The sequence below is a fragment of the Lagenorhynchus albirostris genome, chromosome 15 (assembly GCF_949774975.1).
Source record: "Lagenorhynchus albirostris chromosome 15, mLagAlb1.1, whole genome shotgun sequence".
Classification (NCBI taxonomy): Eukaryota; Metazoa; Chordata; class Mammalia; order Artiodactyla; family Delphinidae; genus Lagenorhynchus; species Lagenorhynchus albirostris.
In genome coordinates this window covers 22,432,826-22,453,891 of record NC_083109.1, presented here as the reverse complement: position 1 = coordinate 22,453,891, position 21,066 = coordinate 22,432,826, and the positions used below count along the sequence as shown (strand labels likewise).

The 21,066-nt window shown below is 37.9% G+C and overlaps 1 protein-coding gene across 1 annotated transcript in view; it reads right to left on the bottom strand.

The window, feature by feature from the left end:
- The window catches only part of RBL1 (RB transcriptional corepressor like 1), a 75,770-nt gene that overhangs the window by 15,254 nt on the left and 39,450 nt on the right, over nucleotides 1-21,066 (bottom strand). Inside the window, exons 15-18 of the mRNA XM_060123987.1 lie at nucleotides 20,547-20,813; nucleotides 18,754-18,965; nucleotides 6,151-6,327; nucleotides 1,588-1,659 (exon numbers count right to left, since the gene is read on the bottom strand). Of these exons, the coding sequence (XP_059979970.1) occupies nucleotides 1,588-1,659; nucleotides 6,151-6,327; nucleotides 18,754-18,965; nucleotides 20,547-20,813 (728 nt within the window). The remainder of the gene's footprint in view (nucleotides 1-1,587; nucleotides 1,660-6,150; nucleotides 6,328-18,753; nucleotides 18,966-20,546; nucleotides 20,814-21,066) is intronic.

Sequence of the window (21,066 nt, the reverse complement as noted above, 5' to 3'; positions counted from 1 at the left end):
AAATAAAAGCAACTTAAAAGATACGAACCTATTCCTTCTTCTTTTTAATTTCTTACATGAGACTCATTTGATCTCACTGGGGCTTGTTTTCCTGCTCCCATCCCACACCCATCTCCTTTCACATGGCCACATGAAAATCTGTTCCCCTCCCTGTCCCTAAACTGTTTTTAACCTCCAAGGTAGCTGAAAGGAATGATCCATTCCCCCTCATCCTATGGATATCGGTATTGAGAGAATATTTAGGAAGCTGTGGCTTAAACCATTTTTGACCCACATTAACTTAATGATCTTAAGGGATACTCTGAACCTCTCTAAGCTCTGTTCCTAAGGGATTTTTCTGAAGAGGCCTGGAAACCAGGCCTCTTCCACCCTGTCACAGGGTGTAAGAAATGCCTATACTTGGCTCTTCTAATATCTCTATATTGCTAGCAGTGTATCTGGGGCTTAAGTAAAGAAGTGAAACTATCTGTGGGGCTCTGATAGAAGGGGGTATGGCTACTGGTACTGGGGCCAGGGATATCTGAGCTACCACATCTCTCTTTTTGTCTAAGGTGGCAGATCACTGGGCCAGAGAAGAGGCCATTATGCTCCTTTAGAGCAGAGCAATCAGGTTCTTGAATGACCAAGGCCTTAAGGTAACCTAATCCTGTGTTCTTCAGCTAAAATAATAACAATAATATAGAGCTAACAGTTATTAAATGCTTACTATGTACCAGGTCACGCTAACATTTTATATTTCCATGACTGAAAGACTGTACAGAATTCTCACCAGGGCTATTATATCAGAAATGCCTGATATCTATTCAAAGATGCAAACATTAAGATTCTTATCAGATGGAAAAAGAAGCTAGACTTAATTTAATATATCCTCAAATTTCACTGGATTTAAACATCATCAGAGAATCAAGTCTTATATGATTAAAGAATATTATTATTATAAATATTTTTCATTAGTGAAAAATGTCCCTACTCAAATAAATGAACAAATGGAATAAGAGAACGTGTGAGAAGTATATGCATATATAATATATAGGGACTTCCTTGGCGGTGCAGTGGTTAAGAATCCGCCTGCCAATGCAGGGGAAACGGGTTCGATCCTTGGTCCGGGAAGATCCCACATGCGGTGGAGCACCTAAGCCCGTGCGCCACAACTACTAAGCCTGCACGCTAGAGCCTGTGAGCCAACTATTGAGCCTGTGTGCCACAACTACTGAAGCCCGTGTGCCTAGAGCCTGTGCTCCGCAACAAGAGAAGCCACTGCAACGAGAAGCCTGCACACCGCAACGAAGAGTAGCCGCCACTTGCTGCAACTAGACAAAGCCCATGTGTAGCAATGATGACCTAATGCAGCCATAAATAAATAATAAATAAATAAATAAATAAATAATATAGATTAGTCAGAAACAGCAAGATTTTTGGCTTCCACTGAAACTGTTTTTTAATTAAAACTGTCTCGAGTTTAATGGTGTCCATTAAACCAAAAAATCTATAGTAAAACTAGAAAAGAAGTTTACCTTTTACATGACTTGTCAGCAGAGAAATAGTACAAATCTATTTTGGGACAGGAGGAAAAATAATGTAACTCACATGACTATTAGCTTGAGGCTGATTCCTATAACTTTTCATTATTTCTTGAAAAGTTCTTTCTTCTTTTGTTACCTAAGGAAAATAAGAACTGCATTTATCAACTGCTTTTAAAAGAAAAATGGCTCTGAACAAAAACTTCAATTACAGGTTAGCATTGAGAGGAGTCTTGCAGAAAGCCATTAACCCCAGGCCACTCAATAACTAAAATCCACTACCATTTATGACTTTTACTACCTTAAAAGTTCAGGTTTGGGGACATCCCTGGTGGCGCAGTGGTTAAGAATCCACCCGCCAATGCAGGGGACACGGGTTTGAGCCCTGGTCCGGGAAGATCCCACATGCCGCGGAGCAACTAAGCCCATGCACCACAACTACTGAGCCTGCACTCTAAAGCCCGTGAGCCACAACTACTGAGCCCATGTGCCACAACTACTGAAGCCCATGTGCCTAGAGCCCATGCTCCGCAACAAGAGAAGCCACTGCATTGAGAAGCCCGAGCACCGCAACGAATAGTAGCCCCCACTCACCGCAACTACAGAAAGCCCACATGCAGCAACGAAGACCCACTGCAGCACAAATAAATGAAAAGTAAAAAAAAAAAAAAAAAAAAGTTCAGGCTTTGTGGCCTGTGGAGACTCAGCTAATAGTTTCATTAATCAAAAGCACTAAGATTGCTATGATATAACTACCAAAAATGCATTTCTTTATAAAAAAGAATGATATAAGAAAACTCAGATCTGCTGAATCCCTTGCAGTCTCCAGTTGTATTAGTTTTTAAGTACTTATTTAAAATTAACCACATACTAAAGGATAGAAAATGTCTTGTGATTCACAATAAGACAGAGGGTATTACAGGATTAGGCTTTTAATAGTTCAGAACAGACTATAGGGTTTTAACACTTAGAAAAGTCACAGTGGTGGCCAAAAGAAAGAAAATAAATTAGTGATCCATAAAGGAATCCCTTCTAGTCTATTTATTATCACAGAGTTCACTTAAATTACTCTTTTCTTCTCCTTCACTGTCCATTAGCACTAAACCTGTTCTCCATAATGATGTTCTCCACAGAAATGGCAAAGCCTGAGCTATGGTAGTTTTCAAAAAAACACAAATGATTATTTAAGACGGTAGACAGCAGAAGCGAGAAGAACTACAATCCTGCAGCCTGCAGAATGGAAACCGCAATCACAAGAAGTCAGACAAAGTGAAACGGCAGAGGAATATGTCCCAGATAAAGGAACAATATAAAACCCCAGAAGAACAGCTATAAGTGAAGTGGAGACAGGCAACCTTCTGGAAAAAGAACTCAGAAAAATGATAGTGAAGATGATCCACGATCTCAGAAAAAGAACAGAGGCAAGGATAGAGAAGATGCAAGAAATGTTTAACAAAGACCTAGAAGAATTAAAGAACAAAGAAACAGAGATGAACAATACAATATCTGAAATGAAAAATACACTAGAAGGAATCAATAGCAGAATAACTGAGGTGGAAGATTGGATAAGTGACCTGGAAGACAGAATGGTATAAATCACTGCCGTGGAACAGAATAAAGAAAAAAGAATGGAAAAAAAAGAAAAAAGAATGAAAAGAAATGAAGACAGTCAAAGAGACCTCTGGGAAAACATTAAATGCATCAACATTCACATTATAGGGGTCCCAGAAGGAGAAGAGAGAGACAGAAAGGACCTGAGAAAATCTTTGAAGAGATAACAGCTGAAAACCTCCCTAACATGGGAAAGGAAACAGTCACCCAAGTCCAGGAAGGGCAGAGAGTCCTAGGCAGGATAAACACAAGGAAGAACACACCGAGACACAGAGTAATCAAACTGACAAAAATTAAAGAAAAAATACTAAAAGCAACAAGAGAAAAACGATACAAGGGAACTTGCATAAGGTTATCATACAAGGGAACTTGCATAAGGTTATCAGCTGACTTCTCAGCAGAAACTCTGCAGGCCAGAAGGGAGTGGCATGATGTATTTAAAGTGATGAAATGGAAGAAACTACAACCAAGAATACTCTAACCAGCAAGGCTCTTATTCAGATTTGATGGAGAAATCAAAAGGTTTACAGATAAGCAAAAGCTAAGAGAATTCAGCACCACCAGACCAGCTTTGCAACAAATGCTGAAGGAACTTCTCTAAGCAGAAAAGAAAAGGCTACAACTAGAAACAAGAAACTTACGAATGGAAAAGCTCACCAGTAAAGGCAAACATACAGTAAAGGTAGGAAATCATCCACATGCTAATATGATATCAAAACCAGCAATTACAAGAAGGGGAGAACACAAATGCAGGATATTGGAAATGCATTTGAAATTAAGAGGCCAGCAATTTAAAACAATCTTGTTTATATATAGATTGCTATATCAAATCCTCATGGTAACCGCAAATTGAAAATCTACGATACGCATACAAAAAAGAAAAAGGAATTGAAACACAACACTAAAGTTAGTCATCAAATCACAAGAGAAGAGAACAAAAGAGGAAGGGAACAAGAAAAAATGTTTCGTAACTCTATGTCTCTTGATTTTTTGTATTTTCCATCTCTATGTGATATGCTGTTTTTTCGTTTCCTCAGCTCTACATTCTAATCCATTGAGTCTTTTGGCTTGGAATTTGTTTCCATTACAAGTTTCATTCAGTTCTTTTTGACATCTTTCAGGTCCTTTTTAAAGTGACTTGGCCTTTGTTCATAAAAAGAATTTTCCTTTATACATTGAATCATTTAAAACATATAATTGCATAATTTGAGATCAATAATTCCATTACCTGAAATTTTTGAATATCTAACCTGCTCTAAATTTTATCTGTTGACATACTCACATTGGCTTATTTCCTTGATTGTTTTATAATTTTGGATTTTTTAGTTCTGTTTTAATAAGGATTTAATTTGTGTGAATACTGAATGGCTTCAGGGTTGAGTGTTTCATACCTCAAAGTAGTTTGCTTCTGCTGGGAACCCCAGTGATATTATTAGCTCTGGGACAACTTTTGGTTTTGTTGTTGCTGTTATTGTTACTGTTTTGACTTTGCAGATTCTTTTTCTTTGGCCATGCCATGTGTCTTGTGGGATCTTGGTTCCCTGACCAGGGATTGAACCTGCGCCCTCGGCAGTGAAAGCACAGAGTCCTAATAACCCTAGAGATTCTTGGAATGGTAAAATAAATGAGGTATGCAAATTGGTGTGGTTTTAAAAGAGGAAAGAGTGATACCAATATAAAGGATTATTAGTATGGATGCCAATGTAGAATGTGACTATAAAAGGGGAGTAACTATGTGGTCTTTTTCGTGCTGTATGTTATCTAGTTGTTGTGGAATAAATGTATAAAAACTGTAACCACAGAAGGAAATATTTGTAACTCTCTGTAAGTTATAAACCCAATGCTGCTTTTTAGGGTTCTGGTATCCTTAAGAGAAATAATAAAAATACTAATAGCTTAAAAAAAGATTAGTTAATAACATTTATTAATACCTATTTTGTATAGAGATTTTAAAGATGTAATGTGAGAAGGAAGTCACAAAGGAGTTTGAGAACATGTCCTCTGCCTCAAAAAGCTGAAAAATTAGGTTGTAACATCTACATCTGCTAGGACTGGTAGTGTGGCCAATATGATCAAGACCAAAGGTACAGATGATTGTTTCAGACCTATTAGAATTTTTAAAGACAAGTAAGATATGCCATTTTATGACTTAAAACATATTGTAGCAACTAGAAAGTAAAATGCTCTTCTGAGGCAACAGAATAAATCACTGGAAAGCAATAAAGTATAGAAGCTATTTTATACCAGATTCTGAATCAGGAGAACATAGGTTGTCACTTATTGTGTAACTTTGGCCAAGTTACTTTCACCTCTGGGCCTCAGTTACTCGCCTAAAATGTAACGATCATTTTACTTTAAAGTACAAGATTAGAGGTGTCACGGGGTGATGGTGGAAATGGTTCTCCATTAATAGTGTGGAGAACCATTTTACCAAAAATGGTCTCTAAGATCTTTTCCAATTTTTTTTTACAACCAGTGTATTCCTATGAAGCAAGAAGGCTGATTACTATGAAAGTAAATGAAAGACTTCCCTGGTGGCACAGTGGTTAAGAATCTGCCTCTCCCAATGCAGGGAACACGGGTTTGATCCCTGGTCCGGGAAGATCCCACATACCATGGAGCAATTAAGCCCGTGAGCCACAACTACTGAGCCCGCGTGCTGCAACTACTGAAGCCTGCAGGCCTAGAGCCTGTGCTCTGCAACAAGAGAAGCCACTGCAATGAGAAGCCCACGCACCACAAGGAAGAGTAGCCCCCGCTCTCTGCAACTAGAGAAAGCCCGCACACAGCAACGAAGACCCAACACAGCCAAAAATAAGAAATAAATAAAATAAATAAATTTATAAAATAAAAAAAAGAAAGTAATGAAGAGTCCATAGAAATAGATACAGTAGCTGGAATTTACCACTGTTGGCTTGTAGCACTTAAGGCAAACTAACAATCAAGTGCAACAGATTTTCACCTCAGGCCTCAAATACAAGTAACTACGGCAAAGAGCTTCCCCCAACTTATACGTTACCTTTGCCATGATGTAGAAGGCACAAAGGAGGAGCTGATCCAAATGTCTGTCTTTCATCAGATCAGGGCAGTGAACTAAAGTGAATTCAAAACATGTCCATATCTTCCTTCTTAACTCATTTGAAACATCCAGTTTTAAACATAAATCACGTAAGCGTACACTTGCCAAATGATAGACCTAAGATGAAAGATAGCACATTGATGCAAAAAATCAAGTAAATAATTTCTCAAATGTATGTCTTACCATGAACATGGGCTTTTAGGCCAACATTAATAAACACCTAAGGCTGCTGATGCATTAAATTACATAAAATTTTTATTTTATAGTACTAGTTCACTGCTATGGCAAAAGAAAATATATTAAAACAAAATTTTCTTTGGAAAACTACCTTAAACATTTTTTTGGTAAAGATGTTATATGCTATTATTCTATGCTGCCAACTATGTAAAGTGAGAAATACTAAAATTAAATGGTTTGATTTACCAGCATCATGATCATTATGAATACATAATTTTTCAAGTATTCAGAAGTCTCTCTCTTTTTTTGGTTCAGGTAAAATGACTAGAAAGCCTAAAATGTCACATAATACACTCAAATGTTTGACTCCAAAATAAGTCAGAAAGCAAAATCATTTAAAAATTTCCCCAATAGTCTACATTGTTTTTATGAGCACATGAAAGGAATGTTAAGCAAACGAGATACCAGATTTTGTTGTTGTTTATTGAGGTATACAGGTGTACAGGTGTACAACATGATTCAACATTTGTATATGTTGTGAAAAGATCACCACAATACGTCTAGTTAATATCCACACAGTTAACACAATTTTTTTTTCTTGTGATGAGAACTTTTAAGATCTAGTCTCTTAGCAACTGTAATATGGAATAAGCATTACTAACTATAGTCACCACGCTATACATTATATCCCCATGATTTATTTATTTTATAACTTGAAGTCTGTACCTTTTGACTCCCTTCATCCATTTCACCCACCCCCTCGCCCCCGGCAACCACTAACCTGTTCTCTGTATTTATGAGCTTGTTTTTGATTTTTAGATTCCACAAATAAATATCATATAGTACTGTCCTTCTCAGTCAAGTTGTTGTTTTTAAGTATGTCAGAGTAAATTCAGTTCAATACCTTCAACCTTTCATATATAGAGTCTTTATATGAACTGATACTAATGCAAATGCCCCAAAGGTCCTAAAAGATTCTAAAATGATTTCTGATCATCCAAAAAGCATTATGTTTTATTATCTTAAGAACTGGTAATCCTACTGTGATATTCCTAAACTAGACTATTCTGTTTGAACTAAGTCTTTAAATCTAAATGTTCAGGGTAAAAAAAATGAAAAAGAGTAAGGCATTCTTTATAGCAAAGTATCTTTTGAGAGGGAAAAAAAATCCACAAATTAAAGCTGAAAAATGAACTTTAGCCATCCAATACACTAATCTGATAGAAAGAGAGATAAGGGTTGACTCCAAAGCCACCAGTGATTCATTTTATAACAAACTCATTTTCTGCATCCAACCCTTTGTTTCTGGTCTTGCTGGCTAAGAGATAAACGGGAACCACTGGGGTCAGAGCAGTGGGAAAGATGCTGGAACTTTACATTTGTGATAGAAGATAACAGATACAGTCCTAGGTAGAAGGATTAAGAATGTCATTAAGTAATATTTGTGGGGCTTCCCTGGTGGCGCAGTGGTTGGGAGTCTGCCTGCCAATGCAGGGGACACGGGTTTGGGCCCTGGCCCGGTAGGATCCCGCGTGCTGCGGAGCAGCAAAGCCTATGTGCCCAACTGCTGAGCCTGCACTCTGGAGCCCACGAGCCACAACTGTTGAGCTCATGTTCTACAGCAGGACAGGCCACTGCAATGAGAGGCCCACGCATTGTGGCGAGGAGTGGCCCCCACTCGCTGCAACTGGAGAAAAGCCCGTGTGCAACAATGAGGGCCCAATGCAGCCAAAAATAAATAAATAAAATAAATAAATTTTTTTTAAAAGTAATACTTGTTAAGTATCTTTTACAAAGCTAATCCAATGCCTTAAAGGTACACATACTCTGGAAGGCTTCTAACAAAAAATTCACAGTAAATTCTACTCAGGCATAGGATATCAGCATCACACTGAGTTCAGCATGGATAACATCTGCAATTTACTCAAGAAATGGTTATTTTGAACTCATTATAGATATGGACGTTTCAATTTCCTTTTAGGGTAAAATTTTTCTAGCTTCTAAGTAGGCTATAATTAAAAGGAAAAGGACAAGCTAGATTCTGAAATAAATTCAGAACTAAAAATTCATAAATAAAGCCTTATTTTTGTCAATCTTAGATTCATTATCAAAGGCAGCAATTTGTCATTTTGAAAATTAAAAATAGGGAATGAATGGGGAAAGTACTACAGTTGGAGCTCTGTTTTTAAAACAGGCCTTAGGCACAAGATGTAGGCAGGAGTGGAGACGGTGGGACAGAGTAGAGAAAGCAGTGGGAGGTGGAAAAAAGGGCAAGTGTCTCAAGAATTATTCTAAGAAAGACTAGATAGAGGAAATAAACTTAAATTTGCATGAAGAGATAATCTGAAAAAACAAACATGAATTTCTTAAAAATTTTAAGCCTTAAACCCTAATCATAATGCTAAAAAGAAACAAAAAACAGTGCCTTTTTTTTTCATTTACAATTTTTCAGAATGGGCTAAATAGCCACTAGTTACAGGGTAGACTGGAGAGGTATCTTCCAATTCTGGAATTTATTTTAGACAACCGGCATGTTTGGTCACAAATATCTGACTAACATGTCTATGTTATCAGAAGCTTTATGGTGCTTATAAAAGCTAGGCAGGATAAGCTGAAATTATTTCTATGTTAAATCTTTGCATTAATACTAAAATAATCTAGGCATTATAATGAGAACTGGTCAATTCGTAAAAGGTAAAAAACTAGATTTATGATAAAAATTATGTAGACTCCCAGCAGTATCTCACCAATCTTAATAATGAATCCTCAGTAATGTAAACTTATCCATAAGATCCAATGTACCTGTCCCACAATAAACTCCAATCTAAAGCAATATAACACAATGGAGTTCCTGTAAATTCCACAGGATGGCCAATTGCTTAATCAAAGTTATGTAAAACAAGCCGGCAGGAAATGGAATTAAAACTCTATGAGTCTGAGTCCAAACATTAGCTCATCAAGATCATAATGTTCTTTTAGAATGTCAAATATGTTTTTAAAAAAGGCTAAAGGTACATCACCTGATACTAAAGCTAAACAAAGATACTCTAAGAAAACTACAGACCAATATCTATGATATTGATGTGAAAATCCTCCACAAAACCCTAGCAACTGAATGGAACATCATACACTAAAAGGGTTATACACCATGACCAAGTAGGAGTTATTCATGGAATGAAAGGATAGTTTAACATATGAAAATCTATCAGTGTAATACACTACATTAGCAGAATGAAGAGAAAAATGATATAATCATCTCAAAATTTGATGCAGAAAAAAAGCAATTGACAAAATTCAATACCCTTTTGTTACAAACTAGGAATAGACGGAAACTACTTCAACATAATAAATACCATATATGAAAAATCCATAGCTAAGATCATACTCAAAGTAAAACAATGAAAGCTTTTCCTCTAAGATCAGGAACAAGACAAAGATGCCCAATTTCAGTACTTCTATTCAACACCATACTAGAAGTTCTAGCCAGAGCAATTAGGCAAGAAAAAGAAATAAAAGGCATTCAAATTAGAAAAGAAGTAAAACCATCTCTGTTTGCAGATGACATGACTTTATGTGTAGGAAACCCAAGCACCCTGGAGTCCATAAAAAATGTTAGAACTAATAAATGAATACAGCAAAGTTGCAGGATACAAAATCAACACACAAAAATCACTTTTATTCCTAAACCATAAACAATGCACAATCCAAAAATGAAATTAAGAAAATGATTCCATTTACAATAGCATGAAAAAGAATAAAATACTTGGGAATAAACTTAACCAAGGAGGCAAAAATTTGTACACTGAAAACTGCAAAGCATTGCTCAAAGAAATTAAAGAAAACATGAATAAATGGAAAGACATACTATGTTCATGGACTGGAAGACTTAATATTGTTAAGATGTCAACACTACTGAAAGCAATCTACAGATTCAGTATAATCCATATTAAAACCCTAAAGATTTTTTTTTTTTTTGCAGAAATAGAAAAAAATCCATCCTAAAACTCATATGGAATGTCAAGGGACTCTGAATAGTCAAAATAATCTTGAAAAAGAAGAACAAAGTTGGAGGTCTCACATTTTCTGACTTCAAACCTTACTACAAAGTTACACTAATTAAAACTGTGGTACTGGCAAGAAGAGACCAATGAATAGAATACAGAGCCCAGAAATAAACCCTCACATATACAGTGATGAGTAACTTGACAAGGGTGTCAAGACCATTCAATGGAGAAAGGCAGTCTTGTCAACAAGACTTACTGAGAAAACTGGATATCCACATGCAAAAGAATGAAACTGGGTCCTTACCTTATACCATATATAAAAATTAACTCAAAATGGATCAAAGACCTAAATGTAATTTCTAAAACTATAAAAATCCTACAAGAAAACATAGGGGAAAAGCTTCATGACACTGGCATGTGCAATGATTTCTCGGATATGACACCAAAAAGAACAAGACAACAAAACAAAACATAGATAAATTAGACTTCATCAAATTAAAAACTTCTGTGCGTCAAAAGACACTAATATATAACATAGTGAAAAGGCAACCCATGGAATGGGAGAAGATATTTGCAAATCATGTATCTGATAAGGAATTAACATCTCGACAATATAAAGGACTTTTACAACTCACCAATAAAAAACTCAAAAAATGGGCAAAGGACTTGAATAGACATTTCGCTGAGGAAGGTAAAAGGATTGCCAATAAGCCCATGAAAAGATGCTCAATATCACTAATCATCAGGGAAACGCAAATCAAAACTGCAGTAAGGAGATAGCTTCAAAATGGTGGAGGAGTAAGACGTGGAGATCACCTTCCTCCCCACAAATACATCAAAAATACATCTACATGAGGAACAGCTCCTATGGAACACCTACTGAACACTGGCAGAAGACTTCAGACTTCCCAAAAGGCAAGAAACTCCCCACGTACCTGGGTAGGGCAAAATAAAAAAGAAAAAACAGAGACAAAAGAATAGGGATGGGACCTGCACCTCCGGGAGGGAGCTGTGAAGGAGGAAAAGTTTCCACACGCTAGGAAGCCCCTTCACTGGTGGAGATGGCGGGTGGGAAGCTTTGGAGCCACAGAGGACAGCGCAACAACAGGGGTGCAGAGAGCAAAGCGGAGAGATTCCCACATAGAGGATCGGTGCCGACCAGCACCCACCAGCCTGAGAGGCTTGTCTGCTCACCCGCCGGGGCGGGTGGGGGCTGGGAGCTGAGGCTCGGGCTTCGGAGGTCAGATCCCAGGGAGAGGACTGGAGCTAGCTGCGTGAACACAGACTGAAGGCAGCTAGTCAGCCACAGCTACCTGGGAGGGAGTCCGGGAAAAAGTCTGGAACTGCCTAAGAGGCAACAGACCATTGTTTCAGGGTGCGCGAGGAGAGGGGATTCAGAGCACCACCTAAACGAGCTCCAGAGACGAGTGCGAGCCGTGGCTATCAGCGTGGACCCCAGAGACGGGCATGAAATGCTAAGGCTGCTGCTGCAGCCACCAAGAAGCCTGTGTGCGAGCACAGGTCACTACTCACACCTCGCCTCCCGGGAGCCTGTGCAGCCCGCCACTACCAGGGTCCCGAGATCCAGGGACAACTTCCCCGGGAGAACACACGTCATGCCCAGGCTGGTGCAACATTATGTTGGCCTCTGCCGCCACAGGCTTGCCCCGCATTCTGTACTCCTCCCTCCCCCTGGCCTGAGGGAGCCAGAGCCCCCTAATCAGCTGCTACTTTTTAACCCCGTCCTGTCTGGGAGGGAAACAGACGCCCTCAGGCGACCTAAACGCAGAAGTGGGGCCAAATCCAAAGCTGAACTCCAGGAGCTGTGCGAACAAGGAAGAGAAAGGGAAATCTCTCCCAGCAGCCTCAGGAGCAGCGGATTAAATGTCCACAATCAAACTGATGTACCCTGCATCTGTGGAATACCTGAATAGACAACGAATCATCCCAAAATTGAGGCAGTGGACTTTGGGAGCAACTATAGACTTGGGGTTTGCTTTCAGCATCAAATTTGTTTCTGGCTTTATGTTTATCTTAGTTTAGAATTTAGAGCTTATTATCACTGGTAGATAGGTTTATTGATTTGGTTGTTGCTCTCTTCCTTTTTTTAATACACATACATTTTTCCTTTTTCTCCTTTTGCCAGTGTGTATATGTATGCTTCTTTGTGTGATTTTGTCTGTATAGCTTTGCTTTTGCCATTTGTCCTAGGGTTCTGTCTTTTTTTTTTTTTTTTTTAGTATAATTTTTAGCACTTATTACCATTGGTGGATTTGTTTTTTGGTCTGGTTTCTCACTTCTTTTTTTTTTTACTTTCTAATTTTTTATTTTTAATAATATATTTTTAATTTTTATAACTTCATTTTATTTCTCTTTCTTTCTTTTTTTCTCCCTTTTCTTCTGAGCCATGTGGCTGACAGGGCCTTGGTGCTCCGGCCGGGTGTCCGGTCTGAGCCTCTGAGGTGGGAGAGCTGAGTTCAGGACAGTGGTCCACCAGAGACCTCCCAGCCCCACATAATATCAAATGGCGAAAGCTCTCTTAGAGATCTCCATCTCAACGTGAAGACCCAGCTCCACTCAATGACCAGCAAGCTACAGTGATGGACACCCTATGCCAAACAACTAGCAAGACAGGAACACAACCCCACCCATTAGCAGAGAGGCTGCCTAAAATCATAATAAGGTCACAGACACCCCAAAACACACCACTGCATGCAGTCCAGCTCACCAGAAAGACAAGATCCAGCCTCATCCACCAGAACACAGGCACCAGTCCCCTCCACTAGAAAGCCTACACAACCCACTGAACCAACTTTACGCACTGGGGGCAGACACCAAAAACGAGAACTATGAACCTGCAGCCTGCGAAAAGGAGACCCCAAACACAGTAAGTTAAGCAAAATGAGAAGACAGAGAAATACACAGCAGATGAAGGAGCAAGGTAAAAACCCACCAGACCAAACAAATGAAGAGGAAACAGGCAGTCTACCTCAAAAAGAATTCTGAGTAATGATAGTACAGATGATCCCAAATCTTGGAAATACAATGGAGAAAATACAAGAAACGTTTAACAAGGACCTAAAAGAACTAAAGAGCAAACAAACAATGATGAACAACACAATAAATGAAATAAAAAATTCTCTAGAAGGAATCAATAGCAGAATAACTGAGGCAAAAGAACAGATAAGTGACCTGGAAGATAAAACAGTGGAAATAACTACCACAGAGCAGAATAAAGAAAAAGAGAATGAAAAAAATCAAGGAGAATCTCAGAAACCTCTGGGACAACACTAAACGCACCAACATTCAAATTATAGGGGTCCCAGAAGAAGAAGAGAAAAAAAAGGGACTGAGAAAATATTTGAAGAGATTATAGTTGAAAACTTCCCTAATATGGGTAAGCAAATAGTCAAGTCCAGGAAGCACAGAGAGTCCCATTCAGGATAAATCCAAGGAGAAGCACGCCAAGACACATATTAATCAAATGATCAAAAATTAAATACAAAGAAAAAATATTAAAAGCAGCAAGGGAAAAGCAACAAATAACATACAAGGGAATCCCTGTAATGTTAACAGCTGATTTCTCAGCGGAAACTCTGCAAGCCAGAAGGGAGTGGTAGGACATATTTAAAGTGATGAAAGAGAAAAACCTACAACCAAGATTACTCTACCCATCGAGGATCTCATTCAGATTTGATGGAGCAACTGAAACCTTTACAGACAAGCAAAAGCTAAGAGAATTCAGCACCACCACACCAGCTTTACAACAAATGCTAAAGGAACTTCCCTAAGCAGGAAACACAAGAGAGGAAAACACCTACAATAACAAATGCAAAACAATAAAGAAAATGGTAACCGGAACACATATATTGATATATACCTTAAATGTAAATGGATTAAATGCTCCAACCAAAAGACATAGACTGGCTGAATGGATACAAAAACATAACCCGTATATATGCTGTCTACAAGAGACCCACTTCAGACCTAGGGACACATACAGACTGAAAGTGAGGGGATGGAAAAAGATATTCCATGCAAATGGAAATCAAAAGAAAGGTGGAGGAGCAATTCTCATATCAGATAAAGTAGACTTTAAAATAAAGAATGTTACAAGAGACAAGGAAGGACACTAAATAATGATCAAGGGATCAATCCAAGAAGATATAACATTTGTAAATATTTATGCACTCAACACAGGAGCACCTCAGTACATAAGGCAAATGCTAACAGCCATAAAAGGGGAAATTGACAGCAACACAATAATAGTAGGAGACTTTAACACCCCACTTTCGCCAATGGAGAGATCACCCAAAATGAAAATAAATAAGGAAACACAAGCTTTAAATGATACATTAAACAAGATGGACTTAATTGATATTTATAGGACATCCCATCCCAAAACAACAGAATACACTTTCTTCTCAAGTGCTCATAGAACATTTTCCAGGACAGATCATATCTTGGGTCACAACTCAAGCCCTGCTAAATTTAAGAAAATTGAAATCATATCAAGTATGTTTTCCGACCACAATGCTATGAGACTAGATACCAATAACAGGAAAAAAGGTGTGAAAAATACACACACATGAAGGCTAAACAACACACTACTAAATAACAAAGAGATCACTGAAGAAATCAAAGAGGTAATCAAAAAATACCTAGAAACAAATGACAATGAAAACACGACAACCCAAAACCTATGGGATGCAGCAAAAACAGTTCTTAAGAGGGACATTTATAGCAATACAATCCTACCTCAAGAAACAAGAAACATCTCAAATAAACAACCTAACCTTACACCTAAAGCAATTAGAGACAGAAGAACAAAAAAACCTCAAAGTTAGCAGAAGGAAAGAAATAATAAAGATGAGATCAGAAATAATGAAAAAGAAATGAAGGAAAAAATAGCTAAGATCAATAAAACTAAAAGATGGTTCTTTGAGAAGAAAAACAAAAATGATAAATCACTAGCCAGACTCATCAGGAAAAAAAGGGAGAAGACTCACATCAATAGAATTAGAAATGAAAAAGGAGAAATAATAACTGACACTGCAGAAATACAAAGGATCATGAGAGATTACTAAAAGCAACTATATGTCAAAAAAATGGACAACCTGGAAGAAATGGACAAATTCTTAGAAAGGTATAACCTTCCAAGACTGAACCAGGAAGAAATAGAAAACATGAATAGACCAATCACAAGCACTGAAATTGAAACTGTGATTAAAAATCTTCCAACAAACAAAACCCAAGGACCAAATGGACTCACAGGAGAATTCTAGCAAACATTTAGAGAAGAGCTAACACATATCCTTCTCAAACTCTTCCAAAATATAGCAGAGGGAGGAACACTCCCAGACTCATTCTACGAGGCCACCATCACCCTGATACCAAAACCAGACAAAGATGTCACAAAAAAAGAAAACTATAGGCCAATATCACTGATGAACATAGATGCAAAAATCCTCAACAAAATACTAGCAAACAGAATCCAACAGCACATTAAAAGGAACATACACCATGATCAAGTGGGGTTTATCCCAGGAATGCAAGGATTCTTCAACATACAGAATCAATCAATGTGATAAACCATATTAACAAATTGAAGGATAAAAACCATATGATCATCTCAATAGATGCAGAAAAAGCTTTTGACAAAATTCAACAGCTATTTATGATAAAAACTCTCCAGAAAGTAGGCATAGAGGGAACTTAACTCAACATAATAAAGCCATATATGACAAACCCACAGCCAACATCGTTCTCAATGGTGAAAAACTGAAACCATTTCCACTAAGATCAGGAACAAGACAAGGTTGCCCACTCTCACCACTATTATTCAACATAGTTTTGGAAGTTTTAGCCACAGCAATCAGAGAAGAAAAAGAAATAAAAGGAATCCAACTTGTGAAAAAAGAAGTAAAACTGTCACTGTTCGCAGATGACATGATACTATACATAGTGAATCCTAAAGATGCTACCAAAAAACTACTAGAGCTAATCAATGCATTTGGTAAAGTAGCAGGATATAAAATTAATGCACAGAAATCTCTTGCATTCCTATAAACTAATGATGAAAAATCTGAAAGAGAAATTAAGGAAACACTCCCATTTACCACTTCAACAAAAGAATAAAATACCTAGGAATAAACCTACCTAAGGATGACAAAAGACCTGTATGCAGAAAACTATAAGACACTGATGAAAGAAATCAAAGAGGATACAAACAGATGGAGAGACATACCATGTTCTTGGACTGGAAGAATGAACACTGTGAAAATGACTATACTACCCAAAGCAATCTACAGATTCAATGCAATCCCTATCAAGCTACCAATGGCATTTTTCACAGAACTAGAACAAATATTTCACAATTTGCATGGAAACACAAAAGACCCCGAACAGCCAAAGCAATCTTGAGAAAGAAAAACAGAGCTGGAGGAACCAGGCTCCCGGACTTCAGAGGATACTACAAAGCTACAGTAATCAAGACAATATGGTACTGGCACAAAAACAGAAGTATAGATCAATGGAACAGGATAGAAAGCCCAGAGATAAACCCACGCACCTATGGTCACCTTATCTTAAAAAAGGAGGCACGAATATACAATGGAGAAAAGACAGCCTCTTCAATAAGTGGTGCTGGGAAAACTGGACAGCTACATGTAAAAGAATGAAATTAGAACAGTCCTTAACACCACACACAAAACTAAACTCAAAATGGATTAAAGACCTAAATGTAAGGCCAGACACAATAAAATTCTTAGAGGAAAACATAGGCAGAACACTCCATGACATACAACACAGCAAGATTCTGTTTCACCCACCTCATAGAGTAATAGAAATAAAAACAAAAATAAACAAATGGGACCTAATGAAACTTAAATGCTTTTGCACAGCAAAGGAAACCATAAACAAGATGAAAAGACAACCCTCAGAATGGGAGAAAATATTTGCAAATGAAGCAAATGACAAAGGATTAATCTCCAAAATATACAAGCAGCTCATTCAGTTCGATATTAAAAAACCAAACAACACAATCCAAAAATGGGCAGAAGATCTAAACAGACATTTCTCCAAAGAAGATATACAGATTGTCAACAAACACATGAAAGCATGCTCAAAATCACTAATCATTAGAGACATGCAAATCAAAACTACAATGAGGTTATCATCTCACACCGGTCAGAACGGCCATCATCAAAAAATCTACACACGATAAATGCTGGAGAGGGTGTGGAGAAAAGGGAACCCTCTTGCACTGCTGGTGGGAATGTAAATTGATACAACCACTATGAAGAACAGTATGGAGGTTCCTTAAAAAAGTAAAAATAGAACTACCATATGACCCTGCGATCCCACTATTGGGCATATACCCTGAGAAAACCATAATTCAAAGAGTCATGTACCACAATGTTCATTGCAGTTCTACTAACAACAGCCAGGACATGGAAGCAACCTAAGTGTCCATCGACAGATGAACGGATAAAGAAGATGTGGCACATATACACAATGGAATGTTACGTAGCCATAAAAAGAAACAAAATTGAGTTATTTGTAGTGAGGTGGATGGATCTAGAGACTGTCATAAAGAGTGAAATAAGTCAGAAAGAGAAAAACACTTGTATTTCACAATATTGTGGAAAACCTTGTATGTTGCTAGCAGGAATATAAATGGTGCAGCCACTGTGGGAAACTGCATAGCATTTTCTCAAAAATTAAATTTAGAATTACTATTCCACTTCTGTATGTACCCAAAAGAATTGAAAACAGACTTGGATACCTGTACACTAATGTTCATAGCAACACTATTCACTCACAATAACCAAAAGGTAGAAACAACGCAAATGTCCATCTATAGATGAATGGATAAACAAAATATGGTATATACATACCATGAAATATTAGTTTTAAAAAGGAAGGAAATTCTGACCATGCTACAATATGGAAGAGCCTTGAAAACATTATGCTAAGTGAAATAAGCCTGTCAAAAAAGGACAAACGTTATATAATTCCACTTATATGAGGTACCTAGAGTAGTCAAATTCATGGAGACAGAAAGTAGAATAATGGCTACCAAGGGCTGGGGGTGGGAGGAAGAAATGAGGAGTTACTATTTAATGGGTACAGAGTTTCAGTTTAGGAAGATGAAAAAGTCTGGAGGTGGATGATGGTGGAAGCTGCACAACAATGCGAATGTACTAATGACATTTAGCTGTACACTTAAAAATGGTTAAAATAGTACATTTCATGTATATTTTACCACACACAAAAAAAGAAGGCTAAAGCTGCCCTCTGTTACTCAATCTTTCTTGCATTGATTAAAGGAGACCTTTTTAGATGCTATAAAAACACGTACCTTTCTATAAAACAGTGCTAAGGACCCAGTTCTCTTTGGTTTGCTTATTCCAACTGAATGTACCTCTTGTGCTTTAGTCAAATGGGTCTGTTTTGGAGAAGCACCAATTAATGACTGAGCCGTAAGTGATACAGGACTCTCGACTTTGGACTCCTGAGTTGTATTCATGGAAATTGGTATCAGTGTGATCTCTCCAGCATCATTTGCAATACCTGAATGTACAAGCAAGAGTTCTTAGTTTTAGAAGTGTGTCCCAGAAAAGTTGTCAATTCTTCCTTCCTTGCTTCCTTCCTCCCTCTCTCCCTCCCTTCCTTCCTTTACTATCTATCTATCTATCTATCTACCTACCTATCTATCTATCTATCTATTTATGCATAGGAATATGTTAGAAGAAAGCCACAAAAATAGTAATTCTAGGTTATGATACTCTAATTTTCTATTTCTGCTCTGAAACAATAAAATTGTTCTTTTGAGCTCTAAAGGAGATGTTTTTAATCAATAAACAAAATTCTTCCTCAATGCACTTATTTGTAAAACTCAGATAAGAAAATAAAATAAGTCCTAACAAAGAGGGTTGTAAATTTATAAAATGTGAAAATTCAAAAAACAGTGCAGGCATACCTCAGAGATATTGCGAGTTTGGTTCCAGACCACTACAATAAATTGAGTATCATAATAAAGTGAGTCACATGAATTTTTTGGATTCCTAGTGCACATAAAAATTATGTTTATGCTATATTGCAGTTTATTAAGTGTGCAATAGCATTATGACTAAAAAACAATGTACATAACTCAATTAAAAAATACTTTGTTGCTAAAAAATGCTAATCATCATATGACAACAGAGGGTTGCTAGAAACCTTCAATTTGTAAAAAAAAAAAAAAATAGTATCTGTAAAGTGCAACAAAGCAAAGTGCAATAATACTAGGAATGCCTCTATAGGTTCAAAACAAAACAAAAGGGTGGAGCACAGAGGATCTTTAGGGCAGTGAAACTATTCTGTATAACAGTATAATGGTAGATATGTGTCATTAGACATTTGTCAAAATTCATAGAATGTACAACACCAAAGAGTGAACCCCAATGCAAACTACGGACTTGGGGTGATAATGATGTGTCCATGAAAGTTCATCAGTTGTAACACATGTGTCTCTCTGGTGCAGGATGTTGATGACAAGGAAGGCTCAATTTTGCCATGAACCTAAAACTGCTCTTACAGAAAAAAAAGTATGGGTTCAGGGACTTCCCTGGTGGCGAAGTGGTTAAGAATCTGCCTGCCAATGCAGGAGACACAGGTTCGATCCCTGGTCTGGGAAGATCCCACATGCCATGGAGCAACTAAGCCCGTGCGCCACAACTACTGAGCCTGCACTCTAGAGCCCACAAGCCACAAATACTAAGCCCATGTGCCACAACTACTGAAGCCCACGTGCGCTCGAGCCGCAATTACTGAGCCCTCGCGCCGCAACTACTGAAGCCCGTGTGCTGCAACTACTGAAGCCCGTGTGCTGCAACTACTGAAGCCCGCACGCCTAGAGCCCGTGTTCCGCAACAGGAGAAGCCACCGCAATGAGAAGCCCACGCACTGCAATGAAGAGTATCCCCTGCTCCCCATAACTGGAGAAAGCCCATGCACAGCAACGAAGACCAAACGCAGCCAAAGAGAAAAAAAAGTATATAGGTTCAAGAAAAAATACTGGAATAATAAGACCATGTGATCAGTCCAATAAGACATTTCTTAAATTTTCACCCAACTCAGAAAAAATATAAAATAAATGCATCAAAATGTTACCATGCAATGGGATTGTAACTTTATGTCCTGTTGTCCCTGTTACTATGGCTGTGGCCATTGTTAGAAGACTTTGCCCAGGTGAAATTGATATATTTTCAGCAGTAATGCTTGAAGAAGGAGCAATTTTCAATTTTGTTCCTTCTGTTATGATCCTGTCCATAAGCATTTCCTTTGGGGGGTCTTCCCCAAAAAGTCTTCTCTTAGCACTCCCAGCGGTAGGAGAACTGTAGCGTTCATGGACAGAAATTGGAGACAATGGTTGCGTATCTAATAAAGAGAAAAATTTATAACAGTTTGACATGTATTCCAAAATAATAAGTCAGGTTTACTCACTCATTCAACAAACAGAGATTGAGTTACTATGCTAATAACATGGCCTCTGTCCTCATGGAATAATCGAGTCTAGTGGGAGAGAGAAGAATGAAGTAAATATTAAAATAAAATTATGGGGCTTCCCTGGTGGCGCAGTGGTTGGGAGTCCGCCTGCCGATGCAGGGGACGCGGGTTCATGCCCCAGTCC